Below are 23665 nucleotides of genomic sequence, written 5' to 3' on the forward strand. Positions count from 1 at the left end.
ACCTGTCTCAGCATGCTGCTGGGGACATTAGAGCCGATATGTGCACAGTGTCTAGATGTTTCCAGGTCCATAGTCAGTTCTCAGTCATAGATGGTACACCGTGGGCTTTATCTCCCTTCCCTGTTGCCGTGCGGTAATAATGGTGGAAGGAAATCATCGTTTCCCATTATCTGTAGCCTAGAAATAGGGAGATACATTCAGCAGGAGAGTCTCACATGCAGATGGCATGTGAATGCTTGTACGACCTCACATTGTGTATTCTCTGGAAAGAGTGGGCAAAGGTAAGAACCAGTGGTAACCAAATCGAGGAAAAGAGGAAGAGGAGGGCATTAAACAATTAATAGCCTGTCTAGTAAAAGAGAAAAAGTCTGTGTAAAGTTTAATTGCTCCTGTAGTTTAAACAAGACACTGTAATAGAGGACACTCTTCCTTCAGAGAGAGAAGCTGGCAGCTGAGGGCTTTTGTTTCCTTAGGGAGGAGAACTGTGTGTTCAGTAAATGAGAAATTTGGTTATGAAAGAATTTTGAAAGAATATGAGCCCCAAGCATCACTTCAGGAAAAGCTGTTACCAAAGACCATTGGTATCGCTCTTGGATTTGTCTTGGGTCATTTCCTGTTTAAGGAAGCCACATTCAACAACTTATCTGCGTTTGGGGTCATGGGAATGAGTCAGGGATGTGAGAAGAGGGGATGGAGAGTGCAATGTGGCCTTTAGGATTCCTTCTAATGTGTTGAACGTTATACGTGATATCAGAACAATTCAGACAGATATCTTGTTTCAGAGGCAAATTAGCAAAAGTGTGAAGCTGCTGATCATTCATTCTGCAGAAACTTTGAGGAGGAAGGAAATTTGAGTAGTAGTAGACTCATCATTTAAGAAAGAAAATTGTAATATATAAGCAAATGGTACCTCTTGCAGATGTGCTTTAAGACTTGTAAAAATTAACTTTTTAATTGTAAAAATAACCCATGCCCATTGCCTAGTGGTGCTTAGTGTATGTTAGCCTTCAGAGTAGCAAACTGTTTAATTTTTTTTAAATGGCTTAATTTCTATTTTAATTATTGAGGTTAATACATATTGTGCTTTCTATCTTCATCACACCTGTTGCACACGAGGAACCAGGAACCGTCGTGTGGCTTCAGGCAAATTACTTCCTTTCTATGCCTTGTTTTCCTCTCTGCCTCTTTTGAATCGATTTCTAATTCTAAGGCTTCTCTGAATGGATTCCCTCCTAGCTCCTCAAACCTGTGGCCTTCTCCTTTGTATCATCAGGGTGCTTACTTTGCCACTAGATGGCACTAATGTACCTTTGAACCCAGTCACCTCTGGGTTTTCAGAATCTTGGGTGTGAAGAAGCCTTGGAATTTTTGCTTGATCAAATCCCCATTTAACAGTTGGGTGACTGAGACTCAGAGGTTAAGTTACTCAGAGTCTCTTGAATCCCACTCACCCGTCTTCCCCTCTATTCCACTGTTTCTGTAGGGGGCTTTGTGAGGGAAACTCAGAGAGAAACTTCTCAACCATTCTTGTTCTTTGTTAATTATTTTAAAAATATTTTTAGGGGCGCCTGGGTGGCTCAGTTGGTTAAGCGACTGCCTTCAGCTCAGGTCATGATCCCAGGGTCCTGGGATCGAGTCCCGCATCAGGCTCCCTGCTCTGCGGGGAGCCTGCTTCTCCCTCTCCCACTCCCCCTGCTTGTGTTCCCTCTCTCGCTGTGTCTCTGTCAAATAAATAAATAAAATCTTTAAAAAAAAAAAAATTTTTAAACCATTCTTTAAGTTCATATACCATCACATTCAAAATAAGTAGTTGGCTTCCTTTTGTGTTTCTGTATTGGCTCCCTCAGAGAAAAAAGCTAGACTGTCAGCTTCTAAAGATCATTGCCCTACCAGTAACTAGCCTGCCTTTACAGTTTGCCCTGGAATGAGCCCTACAGGTATCTCAGCCAGCCTCTCTGTCAGACGATCATCTTTCTCCATTCTTGCCCAGGCCCTTTAATAAGAGGTTTGCCTTTCAGCTCGTCCCTCCAACTAAATATGGTTGTCCATTCTTGTGCTTCATCTGTGTCCACTTTCCTAACTGAGAGAGCTTTGGGGGGGGGGGGTAGATACGCTCCAGTTCTTAAAAAATTGATCTCCTGGGTTTTCCCAGCCCATGTTGACTGTGTTCTTTTATTCCTCTCTCGCTGTATTGGTGGCAAGGATGGTATTGCCATAAATCTTGGCTGTATGTGGGCAGAGTGGTACAGTGGGAGGCATTGTGGCATGTGGAGAAATCGTGGGCTCTGCAGTCCCATTGCCTAGGTCAGGTTTCTCCTCTATCGCTGATGTCCTCTGTGACCCCTCATCATCTCTCTGATGAGGGTGATATTTACTACCTTGCGAGGCTCTTGTGAGGAAGAAATGAGGTAATGTGTGGAAAGCTCCTGGTATCCATTCTTGGCATACATAGTCCATGCTCGTTAAGTGCTCACATTCTGACTGCTGTTGTATATAGTGGAATAGGAGAGACTAGAGCACATGAAAGGTAGGAGCCTAAGGGAGGGTCTCAGCCAGAGGAGCTAGATTTTTTTTAAGATTTTATTTTTAAGTGATCTCTATACCCAACGTGGGGCTCAAAGTCACAACCCCAAGATTAAGAGTCGCACGCTCCACTGACCGAGTTAGCCACATGTCCCAAGGAGCTAGATCTTTACTGAAGAAAGAAGGGAGGGAGGGATGCAAGGTATGCTGGGGTCGATGTCAATGTTCTGGAGAAACAGTGTAGAACTGTGCTGCCCAGTAAGGTGGCCGCTAACCAGTATGGCAGTTGAACACACGTGAAATGTGGCTGAAGTCAAAATTGAGATGTGCCGTAAGTGCAGGCTACATAGCAGATTTCAAAGACTTGGTATGAAAGCAATAAATATAAAATATTTCAATAATTCTGTATACTGATAGCATGTTCCAATGAGACTGTCTGGATTTGTAGAGTTAAATAAAATGTCACTAAAATTAATTTCACCTGTCCCTTTTTACTTTTTAAATATGGCTTCTAGAAAATGTAATGAGGCTAACATTATATCCCCACGTTGACTGGAAGGTAGAGGTCTTTGGTATTCAAGCATATACAATTTTAATTTGGGGAATCATCTGAGAAGTTTTTCTGAGGCTTTTGATTTTTTCTTTTATGGTGTTCTGTTCTTAAGAGCATGACCTGAATCAAGACGCTGGTCACTATTGGTAGTAATAGTTTAGGTAATAGTTTAAAATGAGAAAAGTAAGAGGTACCAAATGTTCTCCTTAGTCCTCCAAATTCTGAGGACCTCAACGGAAAAGCAAGGTATGAATGCATTATTTATGGCTTAGTGGGTCAGTTACAAGCAATTAGAAGATCTTAGAGTTTGTTTTTTTAAAAGCCATTTCATGGGGCGGGCGCCTGGGTGGCTCAGTCGTTGGGCGTCTGCCTTCAGCTCAGGTCATGATCCCAGGATCCTGGGATCGAGCTCCACATCGGGCTCCATGCTCGGCGGGAAGCCTGCTTCTCCCTCTCCCACTCCCCCTGCTTGTGTTCCCTCTCTCGCTGTGTCTCTCTCTGTCAAATAAATAAAATCTTCAAAATAAATAAATAAATAAAAAGCCATTTCATGATTTCAAAGAATAGGGTGTGTGCAAAAGTCATCTCCTATGTAATTAAATCTTATCAACAGATGGAATCCACTAGCAGTTAACGTTCCTAGAATTTTCCTTCAGATGCAAATTATTAAAACAACAACACAAATGACCAAGAGTAAAAAAAAGAGAGAGAGAACCATAATACTATATATCAAATTAAGTCATCTGCCTGATTTCCATTAAATTTATTTTCGTTTTAAGACACTGGTTACAAAACATTGACTTGTTTCAAAACCTTAAAGGTAAATAGTAATCTCATCACCTGCTTGTTTTAGAGCTATGAGTAATTGCTAATTTTAGACATTTGTAACCTTTGTCTTTACAGGTGGATTGAAAAATAAAGCTCGCTATTTACATCTTGAATTTACACTTGCTTTTTCTTTTTTTTAATAACAACACATGTGAAGTAGTTTTGTGGGAAGTTGGTTTGCAGAGAGTAAGCACGACACATGCATTTTAAGAACTTTGAGGGCAGTTGTCATTGTTCTTGCTTTAGTCCCAGGATGAGGTATCCCTCCTTCTAAGTAAACGTGTGATCACAGTTCATTGGATATAAGATGCCATCAGTTGTAACAGGCACATTTATTTTAAGTGCCACCTTGTATAAAAAATAAAATGCCTCCAATAAACTCTGGCAAGCAGTCAGATCTATTTCTGAGATGTTAAATGGTGAAAAAAAATGTGTACCTTGTATCTGATGAAATATGACACACAGATGTTGAAACTTGCACCTTGGTTAGAAGTTAGAGAACTTGGGTCGCCTGGGTGGCTCAGTCTTTAAGCGTCTGCCTTCCGCTCAGGTCATGATCCCAGGGTCCTGGGATCGAGCCCTACATCGGGCTCCCTGCTCCGCGGGAAGCCTGCTTCTCCCTCTCCCACTCCCCCTGCTTGGGTTCCCTCTCTCAGTGTGTCTCTCTCTGTCGAATAAATAAAATCTTCAAAAAAAAAAAAAAAGAGAGAACTTGTTTTATATATCGTTTATAGGTTAGCATCAGACTTTAGGCCAGCTCAGAATGTATCATCAGTGAGTGTGGTTTGGTCTCTCAATTCTGTAAATAATTGACAGAAGGAAGATGTAATGAGGTCATTTTTCAGTTGCTGGTAGTCCCTTGATTCAAAAAAGTGAACTTCTAACTTTGCTTCAACCTGATTATCTCTAGCATCTCCCCCCTCCCCCCAAACACACACCCAGCCCCTTTTCAGCAGGTACCTACCCCTCTAACAAAATCTGTTCTCCATAAAGGCTCCTGATAGCAGTTATTTATAGCCTCTTGTGAATTCAAGGCAAAGTGTTAAATTGCCCAAGGATGTTTGCTTTCTAAGCCTTATCTCTAATTATCGGCTAAAAATCTTTATCTGCTTAAAAACCATTCAGGCCTCAACTAGCCATATGGATCAAGTTTTGTGGAAATGGCTGGGGGAGGAGGGTGCCTGGGCCGCTTCCTGCGCTGCCTCTGCGGAAGGATCCGGACAGATAACAGAGCACCTCACTTCCTTTCCCACCCTGAAGGGTGCCACCAAACCTGTCCTCCGGCTCTCTGCCTTTGTCGTGGGAGTCAGCGAGCAAGTCAGCTGCATTCTCTTGCCCTTAGTAAGTGTATCAGAAAGGAAAGCAAACTTGACTCCCAACAGCTGGTTTTCTGACTGATTTCATTGAATTTTTATCAGCTTTATCTTCCTTTTGATAGAGGCTATTGAATTTTAAGGAAACACTGTGATATGAAGAATTCTGTTGTAATTTCAATAGCTACTTCCTAATTCACCTGTTTGTTTTTTTCTAAATCTCCCTGCTAACACATCTTACTGACTCAAATCAGGCTTTTCATTTTGAACGGCTATTTGGTAATCCAGATTCTCAGCCTGCTTTCTCCAAATTATTTTCAGGCATGCCTAACCAGAGTTGCTCATGGTTAAACTGAAGAATTGTTTGTGGTCTAACTTAAAGATGAAAGCGAGAGTTTTTCTTCTTCTCAAATTTGTCATACATTTATCAGTTGTGATTTTGCTGATACTTTGCATACTTTGACATAGTTGATACTCAGTCAAAAGGTTAGATTAATCCCACATTCACAGCTCTGGATAGCATTCATGGTGTTTGGCTAACACAAAGAATGGTCTTTCTCCGCAGAAGATGGGCAGGGATACTGCACGTGCTTTTGGTGTTGTATTAGCTTTGAAAATTATATGAAAAAATTCGTCTCTACCACTCAATTTCCTACATGGAAACGAATGTAAAGTGTAAAATAAATATCCTATAGTTGTCTCTATGTGTTTGTTGTCTCTATGTGTTTGAATGACTTTGACCTTTTGTCTTTGCAGCTGGGGGTGTGGTTTTCTCTTGGCTGTGCCTATTTGGCCTTGGAAGACTACGGAGGTTCTGCGAAGGCATTTCAGCGTTGTGTGACTCTAGAACCCGACGTGAGTTTGTTCGGTCTGCTTTCCTTCTCACAGCTCTTTGATATTCTCTAAGTTACTTGGATTGTACTGTAGTTCAGAACAGCAATCCTATGGGTATAGAGTTTCAGTTATACAAGATGAGTAAGTTCTAGAGATTTGCTGTACAACATGGAGCCTGTGGTTAACAGTACTGTGTTGTGTACTTAAAAATTTGTAGAGAGGCTAGATCTCATGTTAAGTATTCTTCTCTCAAAAACAAAACAAAACAGATAAAAGGCAAAAAATTCCAATTTTCTATTATTTTATGTTAAAATAAAAGAACAGCAGTTCCTTTTGCATTGGAAGAAAGTATACCTTTGACAGAAGGTCACACCTTAAGGTAAATGATTTATAAATCTAGAAAGAAGTTTCTTCTTATAATAGCTAAGTTATTCATGGAAATAATTTTGATACAACAGTTTTTTAGTTAAAATTATACTTAACTGAAGTACATAGCAAAATGTCATCTGTTTTGTCATTCAGTAACGTGTGCTGCCTATGCTAATTGCCTTCTTAAAAAGTTCTTTTTATTTATAGTCTTTTAATATTTAATAGTTTTACTGAGATGATAAATAATTCACATCCCATAGAGTTCCTCTATTTAAAGGGTACAATTCAGTGATTTCTTAGTATATTCAGAATTGTGCAACCATCACCACAATCAATTTTAAGAACATTTTATTGTCATAAAAAGAACCCCCTTGTACTCATTAGCAGTCACTGCTCATTTCTTCCAAACACCTTCCACTCCCCACCCTCCACCTCCTGCCCCAGGCAACCACTAATGTATGTTCTGTCTCTAGATTTGCCTATTCTGGACATTTCATATAAATGGAATCATACGCTATGTGGTCTTTTGTGGCTTGTTTCACTTAGATCAATGTTTTCACAGTTCATCCATGTTGTTGCCATGTATCAGTACTTCGTTCCTTTTTATGGTCAAATAATATTATTTTATGTGGGCGTATCACACGTTACTTATTTGTCCATCAGTTGATGGACATTTGGATTGTTTCTTTTTGGCTATCATGAATTAGATTGCTGTGTACAGTCATTTACAAGTTTTTGTGTGGACATACATTTCTATTTCTCTTGGGTATGTACCTACTAGTACAGTTACTGGGTATGGTAGCTCTGTGTTCAAAATTCTGAGAAACTGCCAGACTGTTTTTCTAAATCACCATTTTACATCCCCACCAGCAAATGTGTGGGGTTTCCAGTTTCTCAACATCTTTGCCAGCACTTGTGATTACCTTTCTTGTTGATTCGAGTCATCCGAGGAGGTGGCATCTTGTGGTGGTTTCGTTTTCCATTGCCCTGTTGGCTAGTGATGTTGAGCATCTTTCCATGTGCTTATTGGCCATTTGTGTCCCATCTTTGGAGAAATGTTTATTGACATCCTTTGCCCATTTTTAAATTGGTTTAGTTGTCTTTTATGTTGAGTTGTAGGAGTTTCTTTATACATCCTAGATAGAAGTCCTCATGTGGATATATGATTTGAAAATTTTTTCTCCCATTCTGTAAATTGTTTTTCACTTTTGAAAGTGTCTTTGAAGTACCACATTTTTTAGTTTTGATGAGGTCCAGCTTACCTGTTTTTTCTTTTGTTGCTCATGTCTTTGGTGTCATATCTAAGAATCCATTGCCAGATTTAAGGTCATGAAGATTTACCCCTGTCTTTTCTTCTAAGAGTTTTATTGTTTTAGCTCTTACATTTATGTCCAATCTGCTGTTAAATCTATTCATTAAACTCATCACACTACATGTGGTGGCGGATGTTGACTAAACTTACTATGGTGATCATTTCATAGTATATACATATATTAAATCATTATGTTGTACACCTGAAAATAATCTAATATTCTTTCTCACTTTAAAAAATTTACACATCATTTCAGATAATGTAATTTCTTTAGTTCAAAAACTTTCATTTGGTCCTTTTTTATAGTTTTCATGTTTCTACTGAGATTCCCAAGTTGTTCCCTTATTATGTTCATGTTTTCTTCATATCTTTGTTTGTATTTATAACAACTGTTTTCAAGTTCTTGTATCTTGTTCCAACATCTCTTTCATTTCTGTGTCTGTCTCTATTAACTAATTTTTTCTTTGGTTATGGATGAATTTTCTTGTTCGTTTGCATGTCTACCAATATTTTTTTATTGTATCCTACACATCGTGGATGCCGTGTTGTTGAGTTTCTGGGCTTTGTTTTCCCTTAAGGAAGATAGAGCTTTATTTTGGCATTAGGCTGATTTACTCGTGGATCAGTTTTATTTTAAACTTTGTTAGGGTGGGTCCTGCATTGTCCTTATTCTAGGGATGTAATCACCCTTCTTTTAAGGTATAAGCTTTTGGTAGTTGCACTTAATACCATTTGTGAACAATAAGAGTTCTCCACTCTGGTTGGTTGGAACTTGACTAGCTCTTAGCATTGTGTGACCTCCAGAATTTCCATTCAGCTCACGGCTTTCTGGTAGTTGTTCTCTGCCTGGCCTCAAGAAGTTTTGTCCTGTACATGTATAGCTTAATATTCAGCCAAGGGCTTAAGGAGATGCTTATTGAGGTTTCCCCGAGCTTATTCTCTGCACAGATCTCACTTCCCTGTTTTTTTGCCCTGCAAGTTCTGGCCAACTTTTGAGCCCTGAACTCTCATCTCTTTCTTAATCCCAGTAAGACTTGCTGCTTCATTTGGTTTCTACCTCTCTGTGCTGAGCCCTGAAAGTGCCTCTAGATGGAAGTGTAGGTTGATTGTTGAGACATCTCAGTTTACCTTCTTTTGAGGGTCACAGCCCCATGCTGTTTGTTGTCTGACTTTTCAAAAACAGTTCCCTATATTTTGTCCAGTTTGTAGCTTTTTATGGTAATAAGCCTAGTCTAATACTAACTGTGCTATGTCTGCAAGCAGAGGTCCATTGCCACTTACTTTTTAAAACGTGCATATGAACTTGAAAACTGTATACTCTCTATTTTATAAAGAGCTGAACAAAAAGGAACAAACATAATTCATATCAACATTTATGTAATGACTTAAATTTATTTTGTCATGCATAGAGGAATAGGTAGAGAAATACGTTTGATTGATGAAATACGTAGAAATAACACTGGAGAACGCATACTCCTTTCTTCTCCTGTCTGATGAAGGATGATGGTAAAATAGCAAAGGCTTTTAAAATATGAAAAACAGTATTCTGCATCACCTTGGATTTGTAATAAATCTATATATTGTATAAATTGTATTGCAGATTGTCCAGTTACTTTGGAAATCTAAATTTGGGAATAAAATCTTAGCTAAATTCCAGATTAGGACTATAATAGTTATGTCAGTTTGTTGACTATTTTTGTTTTAAATTATGAAAGTTAAATTTAATTTATTTAATTTTCTCATATACCTTGAACATACCTTATTGAAAATTGTGATTGGAAGGAGCACCTCCTGCACTAGAAAATATGTTATACTTTGGGTTGTAGCGATTATTTTACCTAAATGAGAATAGTCTATAACTGAGTTCTCTGTCATTTCAGAATGCTGAAGCTTGGAACAACTTATCAACTTCCTATATCCGATTAAAACAAAAGTAAGTACATCAAACAAATATGAAGAACTCAGTTTCCAAAATGAACAAGATTTTCTTCCACTGAACTTAGTGCCTTTATTCCTTTTCCCCTTGCCCATCCATACCTTTGAGTTAGGATGACTTACTATAGCCATTTGAATTCTAAATGTAATTTATTTTTTGAAAACATTTACTGTGTAATAAAATAAGAACTATTACTTGGAATCTTTATTTGATACTGAAGTTTTGCATCCTAAATTCCATTATACGATGAGAGCATGCATGCCTTTAGTTGGTCAACTCAGTTGATAGATTCTTACTGATTGCTTGCTTGCTGTGTACAAGGTATTACTGAGAAATATAAATATAAACCAATGTCTTCAGGAATTGTAGATTTAAAAAATAAAATATCAGGCTGTATTATTTTAAAAATTGATCAGCATTAGAAGTAGTATGTGGTAAATATCAAGTGGGAAATCCAAGGAGAGCTATAATAACAGTAGGTGATATTTGTAGAACACTCATTCTATGCCAGACACTCTGTGTGGGTCTCAGAAGAGAGAAGGATCATGGTCCTGATTCAGGAATGCTTCTTTTTTTTTTTTTATTATGTTATGTTAATCACCATACATTACATCATTAGTTTTTGATGTAGTGTTCCATGATTCATTGTTTGCATATAACACCCAGTGCTTCTGACAGAATGCTGGACACAAGCTGAAATTGGAAGAATGGGTAGAGGGGACAGAGGAAGGCCTCTCTAGCGAGGGGAATGTGATCATATGCAGAGCAAGTAAACTACACCAGCTATAGATTATAGTGAGGTCTGTAGGAAGAGAGAAGGTTGGAGTCAAATTGCAGTGTGTTCTGATGATCTGACTAACAAGTTGAGACTATCCTGTTGGCAGTGAGATGCCTGCACTTTCAGTAGGGGCAATTTCATGAAGAAAGAAGCTTTTGGGGAAGATTTATCTGGTGGCAGTGTGAGACAGACTGGAGAGGAAACTGGGGGCTGGGAACCCAGTCAGGAGACAGCTGTTGTAACAGTCCAGGCAGGAGATAACTAGCCTGGAAAAAAAAGGGCACATGCCAATTTATAAAGGGGACAACCAACTGGCCTTATTGACTGGCCATAGAAAGCCAAGGAAAGGAAAGGGAAGAGACAAGGATTGCTATTGCCAGAGTTTTAGCAAATGAAGGAAAGGATGGATCTGTTTCCATTTTCATTTGGCCTTATTTTCAAGCCTAATTTAATTTTTCTTTGTGGATTCACAAGATACTTCTGAAGATATCATTAAATCCACATTACATTGAAATACTTCTGCTGCTCTTGGATGACAAACTACATAAAGAAAGTACTGTTTTTTCTACTGTGTGCTTTGGAAAATAATATTATGTTCTTGATTGCAACTGATTGTGTTAAAATTCCCTAGGGACCTTTTGGTTTAAAGCAAGGGGCAGGGGAAATCCCTGTCATAGTTATAGAGTGATCTCAGTGGGTTTTTCTGGTAACCCTGATAATTTTGTATGTAGTGAGGCTCTTGATACTCTACCTCGTTTTCCAGCCCATTAACCCTAAGAATTCCACTTTCTCTCGTAGGGGTCCTGCACATTGTTCAACTTCTATTTGGCGCTTTCTTGTCTTCCTGCCACTCCACAATTGGTTTTTGTGTAAAAGTGGGGTTGTAAGGTCAAAGGTGAATCGCTGCTTTATTCTTGCCCTTTTGCTCTTTCCTTTCTTTGCTGCTGTTCCAGTCATAGCTCATTTTTGACTCATGAGATTGTTACTTCAGGTATAAATTATGACCACTCCTCTCAAAAGAATCCATGCCTAAAAGGTACCCTTTAAACCATCTCGTCCGTCCCTTTGCTCTCCTGGGGTTCTTCACTAACATACCTTCTTTGCTGTTTCATCTGATTCCCCAGGCATCACACCCCTGCCAGTCCTTTGGGAAAATCTCCCATCTTTCTCTGAAACTTTCATAGCAGTGTCACAACCATTGTGGGCTCGATAAGTGAATCCTGAACTGAAGATCCTTATGAAGAAGCCACACTTACGAAAAAAGATTCATAGAAAAAACTTTGAGGCCAGGAGATTGTGGGCAAAGGATGAGAGGATATGTAGGACAGAGGATAATCCTCTTGCCTGGGTTGCTGCCTGTCAAGTTCTTTTCCAGCAGGCCGACCTTACCCACCCCCATGCAGGTGGGAGAACTGCAGTCTCAGTCTACCACTGCTGAAGGCGGTCGCTATTATGTGGGAGGTGGGCGTAGGGAGTGGAACCAAGAAAGGGAAAAAGACACCACACACACACACACACACACACACACACACACACACTCCCAAAACAATTTAAGGCTGAATTTGAAGAAGGAAGGGTTACAGCAAGGGTACCTTCATTTTTAACTCTAAAAGGAAGGGATAAGTGAATCAGTACGTTCCATAACAACTTTAGGCAAATTGTTTAATGTAGAGAATAAAAAATTAAACTGCAGTGAATTGGCTGCTAATGAGAAGACAAAAAGGACTTCATTATAAGGACGTTATTGTGATTGGTACCATAGGTATATTAGAAATTGATTAAATCCTTCAGGGAGTAATTCTCAGAGCAGCGGCCTGGGATGACCAGAAGAATCTCCATTATCCCCTCCAAAATTTGCCTTAAAAGTCATGGAGGAGGAGATGCCTTGCTGTAACATGGTGGGGCTCGGCAAGGAAACGGAGGTAGACCTTGTAGTCGTAAATTAACAAACTCAAAATGGCTTTGGAAAAGGAGATTGATAGCATACACTTGAAGAAGGTTACTGTAATTGTCCAGTAAAATATTTATGATCCATAAAGGAACTATAGTCTTATCCAGACAGGGGAGGAAAGCATTAAGCATCTTTTTGTTTGCTGAGATTTTTAACTTATAGAAAAGGTGACATGAAGTTCTGTTGATTTCCTTGTCAGTATCAAATTTTAGTAGTCTTTTTCTCTTTTCTGAAGTGGCTTGTATAAGACAAAGATTCCTTGATGGTTTGGTATACCTTTTCTGTAAAACTGCCTAGCTTTGTTTTAATTTTAATTGATTTATTTGGCTATTTCTTTAGGTCATTTGTATAATTTATTCATAGCATTCTCTTATGATTTTTTTTCCAAAAAATTACTAGTCTTATTTGTGCCATTTTCTTTTATTCTAAATGGAATTTAGTTACACATTTGTCTGTTTCATTTTTTTTTCCCAAAAGCTAGCTTTTGGTTTTGTTAATCATTTAGCTTTCTTTATATTTATTAGTTTCTTCTTTCTTGTTTATTTGGTGTTTTTCTACAATGTTAAGTTAAATGTTTTCACTGATTGTCATTTTTTTGTAATAAGTGCATTTAAGATCACAAATTTCCCTCTAAAAATACTGCTTCAGCTATATCCTGCAGATGGTGATATATAGTATTTTCATTAAGTTCTAAATATTTTTTATTTTCTAATATGAGTCTCCTTGTTCCCTCACTATGGTTTCTTTTTTCTTTTTTTTTTTTTTAGGAGTGCATCTTTAAGTTTCCAGGCATATAATTTTTTAGCTATTTACTGTTGATTTCTTATTTAATTTCAGAGAATATGTCTGTTATACTTTTTTTACACAAACGACTGGTAATTTTTGTTCTCAATAATTAGTTAAATGTAATGACATATTTCATCAATTTCTGTTCTCACTGTTGATCATTTATTGTATCCCTTTCTTTCTGTCTGAATTCCCTTTTATTTTTGCAAGAGAGGGTCTCTCAGTAGTTCTTTTGTTTGGGCCAGTAGATGATAAACTTTCTTAGTCTTTGTACATCTCAAAGTGTTTGACTTTGCATTTACTCTTGAATGGTAAGTTTAGCTGGTTATAATATTTTAGGCATGACAATTATTTTCATACAGTGCTTTACACGTACTATTCTGTTGTCTTCTACATCTTTTGTTACTAATGAAATATCTGCTGTTCTCATTGTCATTCTTTTGTAGGTTTTAGGATTATCTTTATGTTTTGCAATTTCATACAATATACCTAGGTGGTTGGTTATCTTTACTTATAATGTTGGGTACAAAAATATACTTTTGATCATAGAATTAGATCTTTGTTGTCAGTTGTGGGAAATGCTCAGCTTTATCTTTTCAAATACCTTGTCCTGACATTTTCTGCATCTGTTTACTGTGGCATGTCTATCAAATGTATGTTTGAACCTTACCTCTCATACTTTCCTCTCTTTATTGCTCTTTTATTTTTTAATCTGAATTCCTTGTGGATTCCTCACTATTGCTTTCTAGTTAATCAGTTCTCTCCTTGTGTGCAGTCTAGTTTTTTGTCACCTATTGAGGTTTTGTTTGTTTGTTTGTTTAAGTGTCTCTTTTAATTCCAAAATTTCCAGTTGGTTTTTTATTTACATCTCCCTGTCCTTGTTTCATTTCTACCTGTTTTTGTTGTGCAATTTCTTGCTCCTTTAAAATTTTTATTTTATTTATTTATTTATTTATTTTTAATTTAAGTTCAATTAATTAACTTACAGTGTATTATAAGTTTCAGAGGTAGAGTTCAGTGATTCATCAGTCTCATATAAGCTCCTTTTAAATTTTAAAAAATTTTGTAGGGAGATTTGAAGTGATCTGGGGTTGTTTGGGTCTCAGATTCTATTTATTAACATGAATGACTAAGGACTGACAGGAAGTTCACATTAGCATTTTATACCTGAAGCTATGGTTTCTTTAGCTATGATTATTCATTATTATTCTCTTTAAAATCTGACCTTCAATAGAGTAAAAGCTTTTAGAACTTTACAAGAAGCCCTTAAGTGCAACTATGAACACTGGCAGATCTGGGAAAACTACATTCTCACTAGCACTGATGTTGGGGAATTTTCAGAAGCCATTAAAGCCTATCACAGACTCTTGGACTTACGAGACAAATACAAAGATGTTCAGGTAAGATATTCATATTTTGTTTTTTCAACTTGTGATTGATGTTAATGCTTGATTATATGATTGTGATATTGACTAAATATGCATTTGGTTTTGATTCTGGTTTCTGGCACAGGGCTCCAAAAACCTTTGGAATTTCCTAAGCGAAGACAGCCATAAAGGTGTCTTTTGTTGTGTTAATGAGGTGACTTTTGGAAAGCACCTAAGGATGGGGATGGTTGCCAGGGTGTCAACCATGCGATTAGAGGGTTGGAACTTTCATTCCCATAACCTCCACTCCTCTCCCCTCACGACCTCCTGGGAGAGGAGAGGGTATGGAGATTGAACTCCATCACCAATGTGGCCAGTGATTTAATCAGTCATGTCTATGTAATTGAGCTTGCATAAAAACCCAACAGGATAGGGTTCGAAGAGCATCTGGGTTGGTGAACACGTGGAGATGCAAGGAGAATGGTACACCCCGAGAGAGCGTGGAAGCACTGTGCCCTTTCCCACATACTTTGCCTTATGCACCTCTTCCATCTGGCTGTTCCTGAGTTACATCTTTTTATAATAAACCAGTAATCTAGTAAGCGAAATGTTTCTTGGAGTTCTGTGAACTTACTGCTCTAGCAAATTAATCAAACCCAAAGGGTGGGGTTTGGAACCTCCAATCTATAAAGCACAGGTGACAACCTGGACTTGTGACTGGCTCTGGAGTCGGGAGGAGGAAGGATTGACACTCTTATAGGACTGAGACCTCCGTCTGTGGGATCCAATGCTATCTGTAGGTAAATAGTGTCAGAATTGAGTTGGTAGTGTGGGGAACCCCCCAACCCTGCACGCGTGTGTGTACATGCACATGCACGCACACACACAGGTCAGAATTGGTGACCAGAATCACCTGAGTGATACAGATTTTTCCTTGACTACACACAGGAAAATTTTGTTAAACACATGTGATATGTAAAACGAGCAGTTTTTTTCTCGAGTTGAATATTCTTCATTAAATATTCTGGCATTCCAATGTCAAATATGTTTGTGCAGTTATAGACTGAATGTTATTGTGACTCAGTTAAGAATATTTGATATGTGGTTTACGTACATACAGTCAGCTTGCAGAAATGAAATAGAATGATGTTTGTGTGATTTATTGCTTTGGTTATCTCAATGTAATAGCTGGAGTAAGTCCCATACTCATTTATTCACTCATTGAACAAGCATTTACTGCATACTTTCAGATGTTTTGAACAATATAGAAATGAAGACTAACATTTTCTTTGCAGTGTTTAGTGAAATGGTCCTCTTGGTAAGGTGAAGTCAGAATGGTTAAGTCTAACACTGTACAAAAAATATTAGATCCTTTCAGAAAACACAGGAGACTTGAAGCCATTGTGTTTGTCATCTTGTGGTTGAACTGTGGTTGAAGATTGTACAAGGACAAGGCTGTGCAGAAGCCTATGGGTTACAAAGTCAGGGGACTTGAAAATATAACACTTTATTTGCATTAATCAGCACGTGCTATTTAAAATGATGCAGTTGAAATTATGAAAAAACAAAAATAACATCTAATATATGATAATACCTTACTATTTTTATGTCCTATTGTCTGTACTCCAGTTACTCCAAAATTTACCTTATTTGGGCCCTGTCATACAGCGCCAGCCCTCAACCTGGATGCGTGGTCTTGCAAGCTCAGCCATATGACTGGCCACGTTACTTCAAGGCTCAGGTTCTGGGCCATTCACTTGAAAGAACTTTGGCTTCAAGTAGAAAGATATACCTACTTCCAGGACATATGTTGACCTCTTCGAATCAGCTTTCTTTTTCTTTTACTCTTCTTTCCTTTCTAAATATTATACACTGACCTTCCATTATGGAAAGAAGGGACTTGAATTCTATAGCATAAAGATCAATTAAAACGTGAATGGAGGCATAGCTGAATTTTACATCCTAGAGAGGATAGGAGCCCTAGCAAATCTATTTGCATGGTTTCCTGCCAGTCCTGTAAACAGAGCTGAAATTCTCTGTGGAGGCAGTTCTTCTCTTCTACACTTCGCCTTTGGACAGAGGGTACCAATGAGGCTTTGAACAGATCTTGGTATGTTACCAAACCACTGAGGATAGGGCAGAGATTCCAAAGTGCTTACCTCCTGTTTACTTCAACTGTAATTTTTAAAAAAGATCCTTCTTTACTAGAAAGCATTCTGAAGCCCGTTCCTAAAGTCTCAGAGAGAATGTAAATAGTTTACATTGGGAGTTTATTCCATTTTATACTTGAAATAAATTCTGGGTTCTTTTTCTTTCACATTTTAAAAATGTGCGCAAAACATTCAAATCCAACACTCCTCATTTAGACACCACCGCTGGCTCAAAGCCAGCACTCTTTAGAATTGCAAACCGGCAGAGTAGACTCCTAGAGGAGTCCTGTAGGCTTGGCTGAAGAAACCACACATGCATCAGAAGGGAGTGTGAAGCCCCCCTCGTGCCTCATAAGACCAGAAGGGTTGATTCTCCCAAGTTGTTGCCCTGCTGGTGTTGCTGCTGGAGATGTCTTGTCTGCCCGAGGTGTCTTAGAATTGACTCCTTGGTCAGTCTGATCCCATTAATCTTCTATCGTGTGTCCCCGGTTTCTAACTGATCTGCTTTTCTTTTGATGCGAGTGGGAGTTCTCCTCCGAATCCAAATTTTAACTCACAGCAATCCTTCAGACCTGCTAAGGATTAGTAATAATTGACTTACCGGATTGGCTTTTTGGATTTTCCTGAGAAAATCCTGATCATCCTTCTATGCTTGGCACCCTTGGAGTTGGTTTTATATAAGGAACCCAGCTGGCTGGGTCTAGGCCCCTCTTCCCTGAGAGATGGACTTGGGTGGTTATGGTACATGAGCATCAAAGGGGGCGTCTTTTCTGTTTTATCTCTCACTTATTCTCCTGTGCTTCTCAAGGCCCATAAACCAAGTCAAAGTGGGACGTGGTAGAGTCATCATAACTAACATTTATTCAGGGCTTGCTGTGTGCCAGACACTATTCTAAGCACTTGACGTGGATTAACTCAGTTCTCACCATGGCTCTGTGGGATAGATTTGGACATTCATAAGCTATGTTGGACTCTGGAACATATGTATGTATCTTCCCCTGCGTTTTAAGGAAACTAATGCTATCAAACAAAATAACTGTTCAAAGATTATTCTGAAAAGCTGTTGCTTCCACATGAATAAAGAGTTATAAAATCATCAAGATATTGCTGATTTCAGTTGACTTAGGGGTATCAAGTATGCCAAATCATCCAACTATCTTGTACCCGAGAGGCCTGTATTCCAAAAGAAAGGCAAGACAAAATGAAACAGTTGCTTTACTGAAGATAATGATTTAGAGTAAAATAGGTTCAGCCTGGATCATTCCAGTCTCTTGTAATTAAATTAGCTGGAAATGTATTGAGAATCTTAAGTTTTTCTTCTGTCCTACTGTTCTCCCACCACTCCCAGCTTAGGAGTCTCCTTCTCTCTCAGGATGGAAAAAAAATTCTTGCACATGTCTAGAATAATACTGCTGTATTTGAGTATCTGTAAGTGTATGGGGAGAGAGGTGATATTTAGAATAATGGTAGTCAGAGTGACAGATACCAAGGAGAAAACGCTGGCAAAAATAACCTGTTTTTAGTTGACTCTAAAGATGAAATTTTCAGTTGTTGATTTGGCACGTTGTATACTGAATCCAGTTCATTGGAATTGTAGGAACACAGGCTTAGAAATCTTTCAGTAGCCTTCCCTGAGAAAGAATAAAGAGACTCACACAATAGTTTTTATTCTAGGGAATTCTAGGCAATTCTCAGTCACTACAATTCATTTTGAAGTAAAAATGTGTTTTTCTTAAGTTTTTAATGAAGAACTAAAGAGGAAGCAAAGCTTAATTAATGTAAAGAATGATTCTATAAAAAAGGATTACTTTTTTCTTTCAATTTATCCAACCTTAATTCTGAATGCATAGAGATGCATTTTGAGCATTTTTCAGAAAAGGAAAAAAAATGGTCTTAAAAAAATCCCCAAAACTTCTCCAGACATGAATTGAGATGCTTTGATTGAACTTTTATCTTAGATTTTTCAAACCTCTTTTGGTGTTCATGGAGCTTTTCACTCCTTCCAGCAAATCTAGTCATGAGGAATTTCTACCCATGGAAAAATCATGGTCTGATTCCCATTTAAAATTCTAATCCTGAACTTAAGTGACAATTTTTTGATTTTCTAGAGAAAATTATTAGGATTTAGTTTAAATTTATGGCCAGCTAAACAACAAGTGTTGGCAAGGATTCAGAGAAAAAGGAACCCTCGTGCACAGTTGGTGGGAATGCAAGCTGGTGCAGCCACTCTGGAAAACAGTATGGAGGTTCCTCAAAAAGTTAAAAATAGAACTACCCTGTGATCCAGTATTTGCACTACTGGGTATGTACCCTAAGAATACAAAAACACTGATTCAAAGGGATAGATGCAGCAATGTTTATTGCAGCATTATTTACAATAGCCAAATTAGGGAAGCAACCCAAGTGCCCATCGATAGATGAATGGATAAAAAAGATGTGCGCGTGTGCACACACACACACTGGAATACTATTCAACCGTAAAAAAGAATGAAATCTTGCCATTTGCAAAAACATGGGTGGAACTAGAGAATATAATGCCAAGTGAAATAAGCCAGTCAGAGAAAGACAAATACCATATCATTTCACTCCTGTGTGGAATTTAGGAAACAAAACAAATGAACAAAGAGAAAAAACGGGACAAACCAAAAAACAGCCTCTTAACTATAGAGAACAAACTGATGGTCACCAAAGGGAAGGTGGGTGGGGGATAGGTGAAACAGAGGAAGGGGATTAAGAGTACACTTACCGTGATGAGCACTGTAATATGTGGAGCCGTTGAACCCCTGTAATGTACACCTGAAGCTGTGTAACCTTGTGTTTTAACTACACTGGAATGAAAATAAGTTTTAGACAGTTTTTGGCTAGCTAGTATTTTAACCTAGTTTTCCTCTAATTCTTCCTTTGTTCCTCAAATTCAGAATATGAAACTCACCTCCTTTTGTACAGTAGTATTTCATCTGCACATGAATATTTCAGTGAGTTTGAAATTAGTTTCTATAAAAGATCAGTGATTTTAGAAACAAGGGCAGCTTTGGGGTTCTTGAGACTTCCCTCCTGTACCCCCACTGCCACACACAGAAGCCCCAGGAACTGTTCCTGTTATGAGAAATATTGCTTGTCAACAGAGCACTTTGAATGGCACTTCTGAAGACGTCCTAAAGCTCTTAGCTTAATGTTTACATTTGGATTTGGAGAAGTGTTACTGAGAACATAACATCTAGATACCCAGCAACTTGGTCAGGCTAAATTATCATCTGTAACACCCTACAAGGGAGAAATAGCCACAGTGAGATAATGTGTCAGGACCTGTTAATACCTTTCCTTGCAAGTGTCTTAGAATGTTGATGGCAATGTTTAGTGTTTAGTGGGTGTGAGGAGACTCGCTCTGTAGTGATGTAATCACCATGGAAGGAAAGTCTTGATGGCTAGTGAGGGGCTTGGTCATATTTAGCTTCACTGACTATTTCTGTCTGTCATCATGCTTTATTACAATTAGTCAGTGTGGACTGAAACAATTGATAGGTTGTCTGGCATATTTTTATCTTGGCTAAAGAAATTTTACTTAACGCTACAAGTTTGGCAACAGGTGTCTTTCAAAAACTGATATTCTTATGTTTGACACTACCTGACCTCATTCTATTTTAGTTTGCTTAAAATTTTATTTGTTTGTTTGTTTCTATTTCTTTATAAATGTGATTCTTGTCATTTTAATTGTTTCTGTTGTGTGTGTGGATATGTGTGTAAATTTATACTCCTTTTAATACAGTAAGTTAGCTACAGTTATTCTGTATTTTTCAGTGTTTGTACTAAAAGGAGTACTATCTGTATCACTTTCTCCTTTTTCTATATCCTAATTTTGACTCATGCATAGCCTAGTAAAACTCAAGAATGCTTTTTTTGCCATAGTACATATCTATATTTATGTCTAGGTTATATATATTTTAGTTACAATAAAACAAAATTTCATATTCCCGCATAATTAGTCTCTGTTCAATTTTCCAGGTATTTACTATTGTGAATAATGCCATGGGTATCCTTATAGATAAATCCTTGTGTATAGCCATGCTTCTTTCCTCAGGGTAAATTCTAATGTTGATTTGTTAGTTTTCTTCTTTTTTCTTTTTCCCCTCCCTCCCCGCCCCCCCCTTCTCCTCCTTCTTTGATGACTGGGGCAATCATTTCAGGAAAAGAATTTAAGTACTGCAGTATTACACCCCATTTGCTATTTATAAATGGAAGAGGAAGGGAAGGGGATTAACATATATTAAGTGCTGACTATGTTTTTGGCACTTACCACGCGTTATCTTTTATAGGGCATTCAGTATTTTCAGGTGGATACTAAATATTTCTCATTTTCTATGTTCTTATAGAGCCAACACCCAAAACAGATAACGGTACATTTTCATCACCACAGGAAGTCCTCTTAGGCCCCTTTCCAGTCCATTGTACCACCACCCTCCCCGCTCCCACCCCCACCCCCCCACCCCCGCCCCGGCCAAGCAACTGCTTTCTGATTTCAGCGCCATCGTTTTTTTGCTTTTACTTCAGTGTCATATACAGAGAATCATAAGCTGCGTGTACTTTTCTATTGATGTTGTTCTTTGTGTGGATTTCCTTTTGGTGTTTTCTTTGGGAGGGGGGAAGACAGTGTTGACGGGCAGTGGGGCACGCTGCCAGCCACACTGCAGTCCTGGGGTGAGTGGTGGCTAGGTGTTACCTGAAAGAAAAGAGGGGAGGGGATGGATATATATTACACAAATTATAGCTGTAAAGTTGGTATTATTTCCGCTTGATTGCTGAGGTATCTGTGGCTCAGCAAGGTGAACTGATAAGGGTGATATTTCAGAGTGAGCAAGTGGTAGTAAAGCCAGGACTTGAAGCCTAAAGTCTGGTCTTTTTAACCTAAAAGCCTGGGCATGCCTTTTCCATAATGGAAGACTTTTTTTTTTTCCCTGAAGAAGTGAAAAAGCAAATACTAAACTGCCTACCTCGCTGTGATAACCAAGGTTTGGGGAAGCTAAGGGTCAGGGTTATCAGGCCAGGAAACAGAGCAAGTTCTGTAAAGAGCTCCAAGTGGAGCAGGGAGGTAGCCAAGCCGGGAGGCGGAAAATGGCTTCACTCCTGGCCTGGAGCCCTCCTGGAAGTTTTTATAACTGGCCCTCAGGCAATCCCATTCCTTCCTGCTTTGAAGACCTCCAGAATTCAGAGGGCCAACACCTTGTGCTTTCAGCCAAGATTTTGGTGACACTTGGCCAAGGATTTAAGGTTAGTGTTGGGAACGGGGATAGTTAGGTCTTTCTCTTTGTGGAGATTCTTCAGCATGTACATTGGAATCACTGTTCTTCCATGTGCGGAAACGGGAACTCTCTTTAGGGGCTGGAGGTGGCTCCCCACAGGTTATTCTCTGCAGCTGCATCCCCTAGGCATGGTCTGGGATGGAGGTGAGAAAGACTCAGGATAGAGAAAGTTCTTATCACCTAAATGAATGAGAGATGTGGTTGAGGGATTAAGAGGTCATTGCAGGGCATCTTGGCCTGGTATTTGTTCGGGGAGGATGTGAGGAACTACAGGGCTGTTTATATTGATGAGAATGAAATCCCTCTGAGCATCCAGGTTTAAAAAATATACTTAGATTATTTTATGATACATCAAATGAATTCCAAATGGACTATATGCAAACTATTTTTTTATCTCATAAAACAATCAGGAATAGAAGTAGATACTTCCCAAATTTTCTGAACTTTAAAGCAATAAAAGAAAACTTGAAAGAATTTTTATGACCACATTTAAAAAGTATGTGACAGAATATTTGTAACAAATAGGAAAGATAAAAAGCTAATAATACCCTTATTATATAAAGAGTTAACATCTGCTACAGGAATGAAATGTGACAGAACAGAGCATTCAGAAACAGACTCAAGTAAGTATGAGAATGTGGTCCATGATAAAGATGACATTTTAAGTCTGTGGGATAAAAATAGAATATTCAATATGTCTTGGAATAGTTGGCTAAGCATTTGGGATAAAAACACTAAAGCTCTGCTTCACTGCTTACACCAAAATAAATTCAAGTGGATCACATATTTAAATTGGAGTGCCTTGAGAAACAGGATTACGTTGTAGGTATGAGCAGAGCTTCTGGAGTTAGGCCCGTCTCCAGCCCTGCGACCTTGGGGAACTTAATCACTTTGTGCCTCACTTTTGTAAGATGGAGATGAAAATAGGACCTGCCTCCCAAGGATTGTTGTGAGGAGTAAATGAGTTGATCCCTGGAAAGGGCTTGGAACAGTGCTGGGCACATACAGGTGTTCTAAGTGTGGCTGCTTTCATCATCATCATCACCGAAAAAGTTAAAACTATAAAGGCAGTATGGCAAAGATTGTTTATAAGCTTGGGGTTGGAGAAACTCTTTTTATCATGACACAAAAGCCATACCCCAGGAAGGAAAAGTTTGAGAGATTCGATATTTGAAACTTTTACGTGTGGGGAAAGAATGCCATCGGGGTGGGGTGCCAGAGGTCACCATCCCTAGAAGGGATAGGCTGTGAGGTGACAGCCATTCATTTAGTGCTTCCTGAACTGAACCTGGAAGATGATGAGGAGAAGCTGGGCAAGTGCCCTGGGGAGAGACCGTCTCGGTGATTTCGGTGTTGTCTGGGTCTTTCTGCTCGAGACTCCTGGATTAGTCTCCTGCGGCTGCCCTAACAAGTCACCACAGACTTGGTGTCTTCAGACAACAGAGTGTATTCTCACCATTCAGTTCTGGAGGCTAGAAGGCCGAAATCAAGGTGTTGGCCAGGCCGTGCTCCCTGTGAAGGCTGTGGGGCACAATCTTCCCTTGCTTCCGCTGGATGCTGGTGGCTCCTGGCTTTCCTTGGATTGTGGTGGCCTCGCTCCAGTCTCTCCCTCTTCCCCTACTTCTGCACCACCTTCTCTGTATGTCCTCTCCTCTTCTTAGAAGGACA

At 38.8% G+C, this 23665-nt stretch overlaps 1 protein-coding gene across 13 annotated transcripts in view; it reads left to right on the forward strand.

Moving 5' to 3' along the window:
- Nucleotides 1-23665, forward strand: part of TTC27 (tetratricopeptide repeat domain 27) — a 168388-nt gene that overhangs the window by 128401 nt on the left and 16322 nt on the right. For 11 of the 13 annotated variants that reach the window (XR_010405508.1, XR_010405510.1, XR_010405509.1 and 8 more), the window contains 4 exons: nt 5030-5245; nt 5974-6072; nt 9613-9665; nt 14418-14583. Coding sequence is in view for 9 of the 13 variants with exons in the window: in XM_064572083.1 (XP_064428153.1) it covers nt 5030-5245; nt 5974-6072; nt 9613-9665; nt 14418-14583 (534 nt within the window). In the remaining 4 variants the exon portion in view is untranslated. The remainder of the gene's footprint in view (nt 1-5029; nt 5246-5973; nt 6073-9612; nt 9666-14417; nt 14584-23665) is intronic. The other 2 variants (XM_064572084.1, XM_064572087.1) reach the window with 1 other exon arrangement.

This window comes from Mirounga angustirostris, unplaced genomic scaffold (assembly GCF_029215605.1).
Source record: "Mirounga angustirostris isolate CCGP_5_RB_7025 unplaced genomic scaffold, mMirAng1.0.hap1 SCAF_10, whole genome shotgun sequence".
In the NCBI taxonomy this organism is placed as follows: domain Eukaryota; kingdom Metazoa; phylum Chordata; class Mammalia; order Carnivora; family Phocidae; genus Mirounga; species Mirounga angustirostris.